We start from the raw sequence: 16,135 nt of genomic DNA, 5'->3' as shown, positions 1-16,135 counted from the left end.
CTGTACTGAACACCGGTTGCAATTGTAACATAATGGCAAGTATTTGTGTATCTAAGCATAGTAAAGGTACAGTGAAAATATGGTACAGAAGATAGAAATGATACACATGAGTGGAGTTTGCAGGACTGCAAGTTGCTCGTTGGGAGTCAGTGAATAAGTGGTGAGTGACTGTGAAGGCCTAGGGCAGGGGTGGGCAAACTTTTTGACTCGAGGGCCACAATGGGTTCTTAAACTGGACCAGAGGGCCGGAACAAAAGCATGGATGGAGTGTTTGTGTGAACTAATACATGTTAACATTGCTGCTGGTGAAGGAGCGGAGGGGAGAGCAAGAGAACCCTCCGCTCTTTCGGCTCCGGATAGAACAGCTGAATGGGCCGGATCCGGCCCGCGGGCCGTAGTTTGCCCACGGCTGGCCTAGGGAGTTACTATACACTATTATAGACGTAATCTCTTTACCCGTAATTCACCAAAAGAGCTTATTTCACCAATAAATTAATCTTAGCTTCCTGTATCTTTATTACTTTTAATTTTTTTAAACTTTTCAGCTCTTTTGTAATAGCACGTAGCTTAAAGTACACATTTTACAGCTGAACAAAAATATTTTCTTTAGATCCTTCTATAAGCTTTTTAAATTTTTTATTTTATTTTAACTTTTTAAACTTTTTTTGTTAAGAACTAAGACAAACACATGCATTACCCAAGGCCTGCACAGAGTCAGAATCATCATAATCACTGTCTTCTACCTCTACATTTCGTCCGTTCTACTGATTGGTCTTCAGGGACAATAAATAACTTCCATGGTGCTGTCATCTCCCATAATAGCAATGCCTTCTTCTGGAGTACATCCGAAGGACCTGCCTGCGGTGTTTATTGAGGAGGTGTCACTCTTTTTAGAAATATATCTATCGTGGTTTGCTTTTTAAAAAAATTTTTATCATAAGTTTATTTCTAAACAGATAATGAACATTCCTCTCTGTTAATGGAAACCTTTCAGTGTTGAGGTTCATGTTTTCAAAGTTTTTAAGGAGCTTGTTAAGGTCTGCAAAAGCTTCTAAACCCTTCACTGTCAGTTTTTTTGGGGTTTCTTTTTCTTCTGCAGTTTCCTTTTCTCTTCTTCTTTAGCTATGCGTTCCTGTGCCAGATCCAACAACTTCTCATTAGTCAGTTCCTCGGAAACCACCTCTAGGAGCTCTTCAGTGTCCTCCTCTTCCACACCCAGGTTAAGGCGTTTGCCATCTCAACCACAGCTGTTGGCTTTTGCAACTTTTGTACCACACAATGTTAGAATCATTACAGTGTCACTAGGTGATAGGAATTTTTCAGGTACTGTTATAATCTTACTAGAGGCCAGTGCACAAAAATTTGTGCACTCGGGGGGGGAGGGAGGGGTCCCTCAGCCCGGCCTGTGCCTGCTCGCAGTCTGGGACCCCCTCAGGAGATAACGACCTGCTGGCTTAGGCCTGCTCCCGGGTGGCAGAGGGCAGGCCCAATCCCTAGGTGCAGCCCCTGGTCAGGCTCAGAGCAGGGCTGATTGGGGAGTTGGGGCACTGCCCCGTCATGAACAGAGCAGGGCGGATCGGGAGGTTGTGATGCCACCCTCAGTCACGCTTAGGGTAGTGCCGATTGGGAGGTTGGGGCACTGCCCCGTCATACTCAAGGCAGGGTCGATGGGGAGGTTGCGGCGCCATACCCTGTCACTCACAGAGCAGGGGCCCATCGGGGTTGGGGCGCTGCACCCTGTCACACACAGAGCCACAGGGCGATCAGGGGGTTGGGGAGCTCCCCCCTATCAGGCACAGAGCTGGGCTGATCACGGGGTTGGGGCGCCTTTCCCTGTCACGAACAGAGCAGGGCGGATAGGGAGGTTGTGGCCCTGCCCCCTGTCACACACAGAGCCGCAGGGCGATCAGGGGCTTTGGGTGCTGCCCCCTGTCACGCTGATCCCGGTGCCGGGAGGCCTCGTGGCTCCGCTGATCCCGGTGCTGGGAGGCATGTTACCCTTTTACTATATAGGATAGAGGCCTGGTGCATGGGTGGGGGCCGGCTGGTTTGCCCTGAAGGGGGTCCTGGATCAGGGTGGGGGTCCCCACTGGGATGCCTGGCCAGCCTGGATGAGGGGATGATGGCTGTTTGCAGCTGGTCACACACCCTTCAGGGTGGGGGTCCCCACTGGGGTGCCTGGCCAGTCTGGGTGAGGGGCTGAGGGCTGTTTTCAGGTTGGCGGGTGACTGAAGCTCCCAACTGCTCCTTTTGTTTTTTTTTGTTTTTTTTTTATTCTGGGCCAGCTTTAGCTCTGAGGCTTGGCTCCAGCTCTGAGGCTTTGGCTGCTGAAAGCAGGTATCTGGTTTGTTTGGGTTCTATAATTGAAACACTGTTTCAACTCCAGCTCTGAGATCCCCGCTGGCTGAAAGCAGGTTTCTGGGGTTTTGTTTAGCTTCTATATTTGTAACAATGTTTCAGACTGCAAGCTCAGAGGCCGGCAAGGCAGGCGGGGAACATTAGCTTCCCCCGTCACTGAAGCAAGCAAGCCTCCTGTTTGCTTCAAGCTGCCTGGCTGCCGGCTGCCATCTTGGTTGGAAGTTAATTTGCATATCGCCCTGATTAGCCAATGGGAAGGATAGCGGAGGTACGGCTAATTACCATGTTTCTCTTTTATTAGATAGGATGGTATACTGTCATAAATGTGGTCCATTGTTGACTGAAGCATCGTTATGCAGCACATGATTGTATATAAAAAAACGTATACCCTTAGGGTATAAACAGTGTAGTTGCAGTGAGAGAAGGTAGATGAAAAAAGGTAATTTCCATAATGATAATGTGTTTTTAAGCTGTTACATGCTATTAGCATCTCAAACAGGTCATAGTGGGATTTATTCTAGACAAATTATTGGATAGAGAAGGACATTCCTGACAGGAAAAGTATGTGGAAAACTGGGAAGTGGGAGTATGCATGAGTAGTGAGGAGATGTAGTGGATAAGAAATTGTTTTGTAGCCTTATAAAACCCCAGTTGAAGTGTGTGTGGGAGGCAACTGATGTTTCTCACTTACATTGATGTTTCCCTTCCTCCCCCCCCCCCCTCTCTCTTGCATTCTTCCTACCTCCCTCCTTCTTTTCCTTCCTTCCTTTCTCTAAAAATCAGTAAAAGCATATTAGGTGAGGATTTAAAAAAAAAAAGATTCTCAAGTGTCATTATGTATAGATTTGTTTCTTGGGTCTCTTAAACTTCTCTGAAGAATTGGCCAAAAATCTCTCAGGAATAGAAGGTTGGCATGAGGAATTAGGGTTAATATGGATGTGAATGCTTCATTCTGGAAGTGGAAAGGGACATGGAAGGTAGGGAGGTAGAGAGGGTATCACTCCTCAGTTTTTTTAGATTTTATTTTATTTAAAACTAAAGGCCCAGTGCATGAAATTTGTGCACTGGTAGGGTCCCTAGCAACTGCTGGCCGAGGCCTCCCTCCCTTTCCCCAACTGGCCCAGCCCTTTCTCCCACCCCCTGGTCGAACTCTTGTTGAGGGGACAATTTGCATACTGTGCTTTTATTATATAGGATAGATTTTTATTGATTTCAGAGAGGAAAGGAGAGAGACAGAAATAACGATGAAAGAGAATCATCCATCTGCTGCCTCCTACATGCTCTCTACTGGGGATTGGGCCTCCTGGGCATATGCCGTTGACCAGAATCGAACCCAGGACCCTTCAGTCTGTAGGCTGACACTCTATCTATCCACTGAGCCAAATTGGCTAGGACTCACTCCTCAGTTTTTAGACTTTTTTTTACTGAGTTCAGTTTTCTCAGTCTGTGCTTTGTCTCTCTCCCTTGTTTTCACATGTGTGGGGATGCTTCCATTCAGTTGGCTCCTGAGAATGAAGGAGAGGCCCTGCAGGTACTAAACATACCACATACTTTAAATCAGTCTCCACATGTTTCACTTAAACCTCTCCTGCCAATTGGAACCACCATGACCTGAGCCAGTAGGGGTTCTGTAGGCAGGAATACTTACACATAATTGGTATTCTCCTTGATAGATCTTTTAGGTTATAGCTTTTCCTACTTTGCTGGCTTTTCACTCTGCTTATTGTCTTCAAAAAATTTGTGGAAATCTCCCAAATCATTTCTCAGCTATATTCCTTTGAGTTTTCATCTCTTAAAAAGTCCTTTACTGTCATTTATAGGAGTCTTTGAGAAAAGAAGCAAGCATAGCCAATTAGTAATGTCAAACCAGAAGTACTGGTATCCTATATAATAAAAGGGTAGTATGCAAATTGACCGAATGACAGAACGACTGATCTCTATGCTACGCATTGACCACCAGGGGACAGACGCTCAATGCAGGAGCTGCTCCCTGGTGAACAGTGTGCTCCCACAGGGGGAGCACCGCTCAGCCACAAGCCGGGCTGATGGCTACTGAGTACAGCAGCCCGCCTCTGCAGTAACACTAAGAATGTCCGACTGCAGCTTAGGCCTGCTCTCCACAGTCGGACATCTCCCAAGGGCTCCCAGACTGTGAAAGGGCACAGGCTGGGCTGAGGGAATCCCCGCCGTCCCCCTCCCCCCTCGTTGCACGAATTTTGTGCACAAGGCCTCTAGTTATTTCAGAAAACAAATCAGACTATTTGTAACTATTTCTGTTTTCTCCTAACTTTTTAGATCTTGGTACTTTTTTTGTTTCCTTTTATCCAAAATGAGCTTTCATAGACTTTTGTTAATCTTCACCTGAGTATATTTTTCCATTGATTTTTTTTTTTTAAGAGAGAGTGGGAGGGAGGGGGAGAGACAGAGAGAGAAACATCAGTGTGAGAGAGACACATCAATTGGTTGCCTTCTGCACACCCCAACCACGGCTAGGGATTGAACCTGCAACCAAGGTATATGTCCTTGACTGGAATCAAACCCGGGACCCTTCAGCCCATGGGCCGACACTCTATCCACTGAGCCAAATTAGCTGGGGTGCTCTCTTAAAGAGAAGAATGGTCTAGCATAGTTTTTCTAACCATCTGCACCCCCTCCTCTCTTATTTTTAAGCAGTATTCAAATATAGAGCCACTTGTTTCTCAATTCCTGTGTCCTTACTCCACTTTTATTACCTGGTCTTGCTCTTTCCTTTTTCTTGTACTCAGTTTGAATGCCTCTCCCACCAGTTTCTCCTCTTTGTGGTCCACTCTCTAGAAGTGACTTTGGCTCAGTTTGAAAACGTCACAGGTGTTACACTGCCCTAGCCCCGTAAACCTTACCACAGACCTTGGTATTTGCTGCTGTGGGACTGCGCAAAACTACTTTGAGTTGCTGCTTTCACCTTGGCCTGTTGTGCTTTTAAGGAATACTTCCTGACTGTGTTAGGTTTTCCTGCACGCACAATGGATAATGTGAGATGTCTCTTTGCTTCTCCCGGTGCATTCCCCTGCACAGATGCTGGTACTATGGAGGGCTTGTGGCTACTACTGCTTTGCCTTCACCTTGCATGTATTTTGGGGTCCATGGGATAACTTATCTCCTGGTTTTATTGTAAATATTAATGGATTTTTTGTTTTGCTCTCTAGTTGCTTTTATTTTTATTTATTTATTTTTAAAATATATTTTATTGATTTTTCACAGAGAGGAAGGGAGAGAGATTGAGAGTTAGAAACATTGATGAGAGAGGAACATCAATCAGCTGCCTCCTGCACATCTCCTACTGGGGATGTGCCCGCAACCAAGGTACATGTCCTTGGCTGGAATCGAACCTGGGACCTTTCAGTCCGCAGGCCAACGCTGTATACACTGAGCCAAACCGGTTAGGGCTCTAGTTGCTTTTAGTGATTATTTTTTTTTTTTAATTCAGAGAAATTTAAAACTGCTGCTATCTTCTCAGAATCCTCCTTCCTTAACTTTTTGTGAAAAATCAAAATAATCAATTCTGTGGTTATTAGTCCTGTATTCTTATATTGATTATGTTCATTTTACTATAAATTGGCTCTTGATAAGTACCTAAATGTTATTTTTATCACTTATTTTCATATTGAATAGCATGCATCTTGATGGCATATAACCACTATCATTTGGATTGATCATCTCCATGCATCAATACCTATACCAAAATTAATTCAGCTAGTATTTATTAAACCTCTGGGTAGAATGCTGTTAGGTCCCAGGATACAACAATGAAATATTTATATGTGTTGGCCATTTTTTCATTTGTGAATTTAATCAGTAAAAAGTGATGAGGACATGAAATTACTTGGATTCACCTTTTGTAAATTCAACAAATGTATGCACAAGGCACTGTAAGTTTTGAAGATAGAATGGTTTACATGACACAGTCCTTGTATTTAAGACCTTAATGAATTATAGGTGAAGAAAGCTAAGTAAAGAGGCAGTTAGCATGTTATATGGTAAGTGCCACCATAAGGGAAAATGCAGAGCTGACAGCTTTTTACAAGAAATGGATGGGAGGAATGAGTACTTGGTTCACATTTTGGATAAGTTAGCTCCTTAGAAACACCTCCTCCCCCCCCACCCCCTTTTTTTTAGTGCACCAGATCCTACACTGCTATAGGACAATTTTTTAAACTTGGATATCTTACTCCATAATCACATATATTATTCCAGTTGGCCCACTGGAGAGCAATTTAGCATTTTGTTTTTCTTGATAAAATTTCAGACTAACTGATGTATAACCATGGGAATCCATCAAAAATTTAGATTAAGAAATTGAAAAATAGCTACCAAGAAAATGTAGCATAAAAATCTTTTTACTTTATATATTGTTTATTTACTTACTTGGGAGAAAAAGGCTGTTTGGATTGTGTGTGTGTGTGTGTGTGTGTATGTGTATGTGTATTGACAAGTTAACTGTAAATGTATATAATATCTAAGATGAAACTAGGCCAGCCGTGGGCAAACTACGGCCCGTTTGAAATGAATAAAACTAAAAAAAAAAAAGACCGTACCCTTTTATATAATGATGTTTACTTTGAATTTATATTAGTTCACACAAACACTCCATCCATGCTTTTGTTCCTGCCCTCCGGTCCAGTTTAAGAACCCATTGTGGCCCTCGAGTCAAAAAGTTTGACCACCCCTGAACTAGGCTAATGGTAATATTTTTTCTTTTTAGATCCTATACAGTGGTCTACAGACCAAGTCTTACATTGGGTAGTTTGGGTCATGAAGGAATTCAGCATGACTGATATAGACCTCAGCACACTCAACATTTCAGGACGAGAATTATGTAGTCTCAACCAAGAAGATTTTTTTCAGCGGGTCCCTCGGGGAGAAATTCTCTGGAGTCATCTGGAGCTTCTTCGAAAATGTATGAATTGGAGTTATTACCTATTTACATTGTAACTTAGGTTTAATTTTACATTTTTACCTTTGTTATTGTAATTGCTTATTTTATTGATAATAGCAATAATACTTAACATTTATTAACTGGATAAGGCTGTGGTAAGAGTTTTATATGTATTATCTTATTTAATCTCCGTATTAAGGCTGCAAATCACAGAGTGCCTATATGGTCTTATTATAAGCTTTCAAAAACCTCTCTCTGTCCATGTTGTGCCTTCGGCTTTGAGAGATCCCAGGAAAAAGATGAAACTCTTTCTGAGAATTAGGGCTTAGAGGCTAATCTTACCGGTTGGTCATGCCTGTGCTATGTAATGGTGACTCTCTCTTTTGCCTTTTTAGGCTAGGGCACCTTTGTTCATTTATAGTCACAAATAGAACAGTTTCCATTTCAGTAGCACCTTTTACCTCTTCAAGGTACTTTTATAAAATTTGGGAGTGAGGGGGAGATCTGCCACAAACATAAGGCATGGATTTTTCTTCAAGGCAGACAGCAGTTCTTGGGGAAAATACTCAAAACTAGGAATCTGGATAAAACGATAGCATCTTCAGTTTACGGAAAAATTAATTATGTTTCAGGCACTGTGTTCCTGAAAATATTTGCTTTTAATCCTCAGGACAACCTCATGAGGAGGTGGTAGGTTGAGGATATCTCATTTAAACATGAATTAATGTTCAAGTTAGTTGAATAACTTAACCAAAGTCACACATCCAGTAAGTGAGTGCTCAGATCAGAATCCAGATCTCTCCTAGGCTAGTTCCATGTCGTTGTTTAAACTCCCGAACTCAGGACCCCCAAAGAAAACTTCGATCTGACAGGTGGGATTCAGACTTCTTTTTAGTCCCCCAGCCCTTTCCAGCTCTGTGTGTCTGGAACTGGGTCCTGGCATGGTACCTTAAGTAGAACTGTGTTGGGAGCCCAGGTCTCAGAACTCACTGTCAGTACACATATGATTGCTGGTGGGTACAATTCAATTTCAAGACAGAAGCTTCGGAACAATAATGGGCAGTAAATAGGCTAAAGTAATAGAGACTGGGAAGCATTCCTCTTGTTGGAAAGGTAAAGAATAGCATCTGAGTAAGGAATAGCAATAGATGAGTAACGAATGGTTCTCTAATGGGTTACGTTAGGGCCGTTTACGATGTACTCTTATGTTGGGAGCTATATTTGTAGACATGTTAAATTATCTAGTGTAGTTGTGACATTTAGGACATTTACAGTTTTATTGAAAATGTATCTGTCTTTAAAGCTTTATCAAATTAAAGCAGTGTTACTAAAAAGTGGATATTAGAACAAATTATTAAATTATGAAGATTTCTCAGATCATGTTGAGGGAGCCTTTTTGAAGAGTATATATAAATAATTTCAATGTGGTATATAGTCTCTTTTCTGATCTGATAATGAAGATTTTCGTGTTTTACATGGTTTTATATAGATAGATAAATAGATTTAGATATAGATATTTACATTAGAAATTACTCTCTGAATAATGAACTCTAAAAGAAATTGCAGCTGTCCCTGCTACTTCTCTTAAAAATATCTGTTCGTTATAAAGTGATTATCAAATATTTTTTAAAGTTATCATTCCAGTAAGTTTCAATTGTTTAATGTTTTGCTTTTTTGTTTGTTTGGTTTTGCTTGTAATTGTGGACTTTCTTATAAAAGGATCAAATTTATTAAGTTCAATTTTACTGGATTGGGGTTTACATTCTGGTTTTAAAGGAAAACAAATTATGTGTGTTCTTCAGATGTATTGGCAAGCCAGGAACAACAGATGAACGAGATAGTTACTATTGATCAACGTGAGTATTCATGCCCATAATATACGGCCCATTTGTCAATAAGAAATGTTTCCTTTATTCAGTACTGTGAGGTAGTAAAAAAAAAGAACAAACTAAATATTTATGAAGTATTTTAGATATACAAAGAAAAAATAAACGATAACCACCACATATATACCATAACACCATACCTATTAAAAACTAAATCTTTATATGTAAAATCTAAACTTTACCAGTTGTAGATCCCATTTTAAATGACTATCCTGAAGTGGATGTTTATCGTTCTATGTAGATTTTTACCAATTATGTAACCATAAATACTTTATAGCATTGTTTTGCACATTTAAACTTTTTGGGTAAAGGTATGAGACTTAGCCATGTTGATACTTACTGCTCAATTTTATTCATTTTCACTGTTGTATATTCAACTTTGTCAACATCACTGAATAAGCATTTGTCAGAATATACATGAGATTCTCTGATTGTAATATCATCAAGTTTCTACCTTTTCAACCTTACTAGGTATTACCAGTTTTTTCCTCAAAGTGGTGTTATAAGTTTATACTCTCATCAGTAGTGGAATGTGAGTACTCATTTGTCCACATTTTCTCCAGCATCTGATAAACCATTTTTTTTTAAATCATTTTTTTTTAAATATTTTATTGATTTTTTACAGAGAGGAAGGGAGAGAGATAGTTAGAAACATCGATGAGAGAGAAACATCGATCAGCTGCCTCCTGCACATCCCAAACTGGGGATGTGCCCTCAACCAAGGTACATGCCCTTGACCGGAATCGAACCTGGGACCTTTCAGTCCACAGGCCGATGCTCTATCCACTGAGCCAAACCAGTTAGGGCGATAAACCATTTTTAATGAACAAATATTTTAAGACTGTATATACATCACTAAGTTATTTAAAAAATAAGACCAACTCTTACTAAGTTGAGATTCATGAACCGTAATGCAAACAAACATCATACCTTATCCTTGGAACTTTTTTTGTAATTTTGTTTAAAACTTATGGATTAAAGCTTTTTGAAATGAGGCCTTTTGTTGATGTAATTAGAAGGGCATTCGTTAAACTTAATTGCATTTTATGTCTTTCAGTAGTTTTTTTCCTGCTTGTATTAGAAGTGGAAACAGTTTTTTCCCTTGTCTTTATTTGCAGCTGTCCAAATTATTCCAGCATCAGTTCAGTCTGCAACACCAACTACCATTAAAGGTATAAACAGCAGTGCAAAGGCAGCTAAAGTACAAAGAGCTCCAAGGATTTCAGGAGAAGATAGAAGTTCACCTGGGAACAGAACAGGTATTTTTGCATTCTTATCTGGTATTTATAATATTTATCAAATTATGTATGTTTTGTTTTATTTCACTATTAGAGGCCCGCTGCACGGATTTGTGCACCCATGGGGCCCCTCAGCCTGGCCTGCAGGGATCGGGTAGAAACCGGCTCTCTGACATCTCTCAAGGGGCCCCGGATTGCAAGAGGGCACAGGCCAGGCCGAGGGACCCCTCTAGTGCACGATTGGGGCGGGGGAGGGACCGTGGAAGGGCTCCAGGGCGATCGGCTCTACCCCAGCAGCAAGCTAACCTACCTGTCGGAGCTTCTGCCCCCTGGTGGTCAGTGCATAGCATAGTGACCGATCAAACGGGTGGTCGGACACTTAGCATATTACGGTTTTATTCTATCGGATGTGAACATCTGAGTATGGCCTATTTCTCTGGCAGTGCTTAGACAGTTTTTGGAAAAACTGTGCTTTTAGCGTGGTTGAGCTAAAAACCAGGGAGCCTGTTGGTTGCCTTTTGCCCTCTTTTAATTCATAGCACTTTGGTCAATGCTTGTCCCTGTCAATTTAGGAAACAATGGCCAGATTCAGCTGTGGCAGTTTTTGCTAGAACTTCTTACTGACAAGGATGCTCGAGACTGCATTTCTTGGGTTGGTGATGAAGGCGAGTTTAAACTAAATCAGCCTGAACTGGTTGCACAAAAATGGGGACAACGTAAAAATAAACCTACAATGAACTATGAGAAACTCAGTCGTGCATTAAGGTAAGATTTATTACTTTTTAAATATCAAGCTTTTCTAAAAAATGGCTCCTTCCTCTAGGTGTGAACACTGTGATGTAATGGTGTTAAAATCCTTGACTTGTTCACAAGATGTTTTATATATATGCTAAAAATTTTCATACTTACGTTAAAAATGGCTTCTTTATTTTTTTATTTATTTATTTTTTATTGCTTAAAGTATTACAAAGGGTATTACATATGTGTCCTTTTTTTCCCCCCGCCCTTGACAATCCCCTGGCCTCCCCTACCCCCCAGTGTCTAATGTCCATTGGTTATGCTTATATGCATGCATACAAGTCCTTCGGTTGATCTCTTACCCACCTCCCTCCTGCCCCCCAACCCTCCCTGGCCTTCCTGCTGCAGTTTGACAATCTGTTTGAGGCAGCTCTGCTTCTGTATCTATTATTGTTCAAAAGTTTATAATGGTCTCTATTATCCATGAATGAGTGAGATCATGTGGTATTTTAAAAATGGCTTCTTAAAAAGATTTTTAGTAATAATTTTGAGGTACATAAAAGTTTTTTTTATAGATTATTCTAAGGTTATTTGCTTTTGTTTATCAGGGAATGCCTTGATTTCTTCTTTATATCTGAAGGTTAACTGTGAAATAGATTATTCTTGGCTGGCAATTCTTACCTTTCAATATTTTGAGTGTCATTCCACTCCAGGCCTGTCCCGTAATCTGCTGATAGCCTGATGGGGAAAGTTATTTGTTTTTATCTGATTTAAAAGCATATACTACTCTGTTTAAAACCAACATATTTAATCTTTGAGGTTTCTATTATTTACATAACAGATAAAGATGCTGTCATTTGCATAGGTGCATTGAGCAAATATGCAAAATGTTGTCTTTTTATAATTGGATGCAAAATGGTGGCCAGTTTTCCTGTTTTTTTCTCCCCCTACAATCTGCCTAAATCTGAATATCCAACCTTTACATTGATAGAATTGAAATGGAATAAAAGTACTTATAATTTCCCCTAAGTAGTATAAAATTTTTTTGATGTAATTGCTATAAGAAATTATATTTGTTACAATGATAGAAATTCAGTGTGTGTTTTTAAGTATCTGGGAAGTAGTATATATAGGAATATCATAGAATTCTTTTATGATATTATTTTTTTAAAAATATTTTTAAAAAAATTATTTTTGAAGAGTGAATGTAGTAAAGTAGTTCTGCAATTTACTTCTGTATTTCTAAATATCATTTATGTTGCTAATTCACATTTCCCTTGGATATTGTGTATGAGTTTCATAGTGAGAGATTATGATCATGATGCCTGTATTTGTCAACAGTAGAGTGAATAAATAAATTATGGTATACAAGAGAATATACTGTGTACCCATGAAAATGAACTGTTGTTGCTACAAGCACTGGTACTAAACCTCGTAATACAATCTTCAGTGAAAGAATTCAGACCCCCCCCCCCCCCAAATCCAGACCCGTTCATATCCTCTATGAATGCATTTAAATAGTAAAGTGCAAAAAGCAGAAAAACTAAGTTACAGCATTTAGGATGCATTTTTGGCCCAGTCGGCATGGCTCAATGTTTAAATGTCGACCTGTGAACCAGGATCATGGTTCGATTCCCAATCACATTTTTGAGTGGTAAGACTATAAATAAAAGCACTGAGATTACTATCATGAAACAGGATTGTGTTTACCTTTGGGGTGGGGGAAGTGATGATTGGGAGGAGCCATGGAGGGGATTCTGGGGTGCTGGCAGTGTTGTTTCCTGACCTGAGTCATATTTAACAGGTGAAAGTGCAATTTGTAATCACTGAGTTCACTTTTTTGTCCTTTTTGTTTATGTAGTATATTTCACAATTTAAAAGGTTAAAAAAGTATTTTTTTTTTAAAGAGGGAGGAAATAAATCATGACCATGAAAATTCAGGTACTATGTACCTTTCAACTTTCCTCATTTTAGAGAGGGGACAAATGCAATGAATTGGTGGTGGTTGTGTAATTTATCTACTAGATTGAAGGAAGTATTAAGTAAAATTAAAACTTATGTGTATAAATTTTTTATCACCTCTTGCCAAGAAACTTAAGACTGTACCAACTTAATTTTTCTCTTTGAAATATAAAACCACTTCCCTTCTTCATTTTCCTTTTTTCTATGGTGTCTGCTTGTACGGCCTTACATATTATGTAGAAACTAGAGGCCTAGTGCACAAAATTCGTACACTGGCAGGGTCCCTAGCGGCTGCCAACTGCCAGCTGGGTACTCCCTCCCTTCCCCCGGCCGGCCCCATCCCCTGGTTGAACTTTCGGATGACCTCCTGGTCGAGGGGACAATTTGCATACTATGCTTTTATTATATAGGATTTCCTTAAGAAATTGAAATGCCAATAGCATTTTAAACTGGATGCCAAGCATTTGGTGGTTTGTAGACTGAGATCTAAATTATGTATTAACATAATTGACACAAAAGGGAAAACAAGATTATAGCCAATGTTATATATCTTACTGGGAGGAAGTGAACATGACTATTCTGGGTTTGCTTTTCTGCATTTAGGGAAAGATGACATGATTTCCTGTGTTTAGGTCAGTCATTTCATTAATGCACTCAATTAAATGGAGTGACTTTTATAATAAAATCCTGCTAAATATGGTAGTTTATACCATTGGTACTTTTTCAAATGTTCCTTTTGTAATAAGTTACTAACAACTTTTGTCAAATGGGTGCAAATAGGCAGTGCAATTTTAACACAAAGGCTTCACAGTCTGCCGGCCCAGAAGTATTCACTTAGGAAGCCCCCGCCCCCCCCCCCCCCCCCCTTTATTGGAGTTGGAATTGGCAGGGCATAGTGGTAAATAAAGTCTGTTTTCCGAGTTAGATATAAATTCTGTTCTATTTCCATCTCCATAGAAAGCAGCAATAAACTAGACTTCTAGAGCAGTGGTTTTCAACCAGTGTGCCGCAAGAATTTTTATGCTATACCTATTTAGTCAGGGGCACTGACCTCTTTTCCCTTAGATTGTCAAATAAAAAATGACAACAGCCAACACAATAGCCGTTTGGTGTGACTGAATCAAAATTATAACTTTTTTTTGTCAGAATGGTAAAACATACTTTTTGGTGTGCCTCAGAATTTTAGTAATTTATGTGTTCCATGAGATGAAAAGGATTGAAAATCACTGTTCTGGAGTGATTTCCCCAAGGCTTAGAAGCATTGTTTCTTAATGATGTACTTCCCGTTTTTCTGTGTTGTTTCTTCTACCCTGTTTACTTATACTTTTTTTTTTTTTTTTATTCTTTTGAGGTTCCCTATTGGGTTTGGTGAATTTCTCAGAAAGGAAAGTCTTTACATATTAACTGAAGGCATGGTTACACAATATAGGGTTTTGTACAAGACAGAAAAGAAGTGTGGACATTCCAGCAATCCATAGGATATATTAAAATTTTCTTTGCATTATATGGATTCTTAATTGTTAACATAGCTTATATTTTATAGAGGATTATGTGCTAGTTATTGTATGTTTAGGCACTTTGCAAAGGTAATCCTTTTAATCCTCAACAGTTCTATGAGGGTAAGTACTGTTAAATCTTATTTTATAGAAGTGGAATAAAAGCTTAGAGAAAATGTGGCTTTCTTCTGGTCACAAAGGAAATTATAAGTAAAGATGCTAGATTTCAAATCTCAGCATTCTGGTTCTAAGCCCCTGTCCATAGGTTCTGTTGCTGCTCCCAAAGTTTTTTGTTTTATTTAAAAATATTTCCTTTTAAATCAGTGTTTTATCCTAATTGTGGAAAACATGCTTTGAAAATGTAGTATGTAAAGTTTTGGAGTGCTGAGCATTGAAATTTTAGTAAGTAATGTTTTGAAGTTTCCTTGCGTAGTAACATTTAATATTTCTGTATGACTTCATGTTAAGTTCTGTTGTGATAGATGCAGTATTCTCTTAGTCTTCTGCGTCTGGAAGAGTATGAAATACTGTGCGAAGCCCAAACTCTCTTTTTTATACAGTACTGATGTGTTTTTCTCTTTTTAAAGGTATTATTATGATGGAGACATGATTTGTAAAGTTCAGGGCAAGAGATTTGTGTACAAGTTTGTCTGTGACTTGAAGACTCTTATTGGATACAGTGCAGCAGAGTTGAACCGTTTGGTCACAGAGTGTGAACAGAAGAAACTTGCAAAGATGCAGCTCCATGGAATCGCCCAGCCTGTCACAGCAGTCGCCCTGGCTGCAGCTTCTCTGCAAGCAGAAAAGGATAACTGATCCCAGGATCTGCTGGGATTTCAAGGTCTTTCTTAACTCTGAGAGCACGCATTGCTCTCACCTTTATTACTGAATTTGAATCTTCCTTTATTTCTAAACTGTACAGTCTAATGCATGATTTTTTTTATAAATATTTCATACTCTTGTGAATTTGGATCTTTTTACTTTGAGCATATATTTTAGAATATAAGTATGTTACAGGATCACCACAATGGCTTCAGTATGAAGGCAGGTTCATTGTGGGTAGTTTGTTAACAGTCAGGAAAGCTAAACTGGTCAGTATTAATGTCTAGCCCTACCAAAAATAGCCAGCAGCATCTGAGGATGAAAAATAAATGAAGTATCTTCAGGAAACAGTCTGGCTTAACTATTTTTGAAAGTATAACTGTTTACCCTCTCTGCTGCTTTAGATGTTACTTTACATAAAACCAGAAAATGGGACTTTAACAGCTAAAGCATGTGTGCCTGTTTCATCTAATCAGGCAGAGCTAAAATAGTCATATCAAATAAAAGTATAATATTAATAAATTACTAAACTAATAGTATCAAGTTATTAAAGTAATTTATATATTTGCAAGCAAAGGACAAAGAAGTCAACTGGCAGAAGAGCAGTGCTGAAGAGGGAGACCCAGGTTTAAATCTGGCTCAGGTTTCTGTATAGATTCATAATGTTAGGTCAAGAATTTAAATTCTAAGAGAGGCATTGAATCTAATAAACCAACTATT

General features: G+C 39.4%; 1 protein-coding gene across 3 annotated transcripts in view; it reads left to right on the top strand.

Moving 5' to 3' along the window:
* Nucleotides 1–15,559, top strand: part of GABPA (GA binding protein transcription factor subunit alpha) — a 28,474-nt gene extending 12,915 nt beyond the window's left edge. For 2 of the 3 annotated variants that reach the window (XM_081086577.1, XM_081086578.1), the window contains exons 6-10: nucleotides 7,100–7,294; nucleotides 9,076–9,129; nucleotides 10,278–10,418; nucleotides 10,970–11,162; nucleotides 15,181–15,559. In XM_081086577.1, coding sequence (XP_080942703.1) covers nucleotides 7,100–7,294; nucleotides 9,076–9,129; nucleotides 10,278–10,418; nucleotides 10,970–11,162; nucleotides 15,181–15,409 — 812 coding nt within the window. In that variant the 3' untranslated portion in view covers nucleotides 15,410–15,559. The remainder of the gene's footprint in view (nucleotides 1–7,099; nucleotides 7,295–9,075; nucleotides 9,130–10,277; nucleotides 10,419–10,969; nucleotides 11,163–15,180) is intronic. The other variant, XM_081086579.1, reaches the window with a different exon arrangement.
* Nucleotides 15,560–16,135: the final 576 nt, after the last annotated feature.

The sequence above is a fragment of the Myotis nattereri genome (genome assembly GCF_964212035.1).
Source record: "Myotis nattereri genome assembly, chromosome: 3".
Classification (NCBI taxonomy): Eukaryota; Metazoa; Chordata; class Mammalia; order Chiroptera; family Vespertilionidae; genus Myotis; species Myotis nattereri.
The sequence above is the reverse complement of the archived record's forward strand: the minus strand, read 5'-3'. Positions and strand labels throughout refer to the sequence as shown.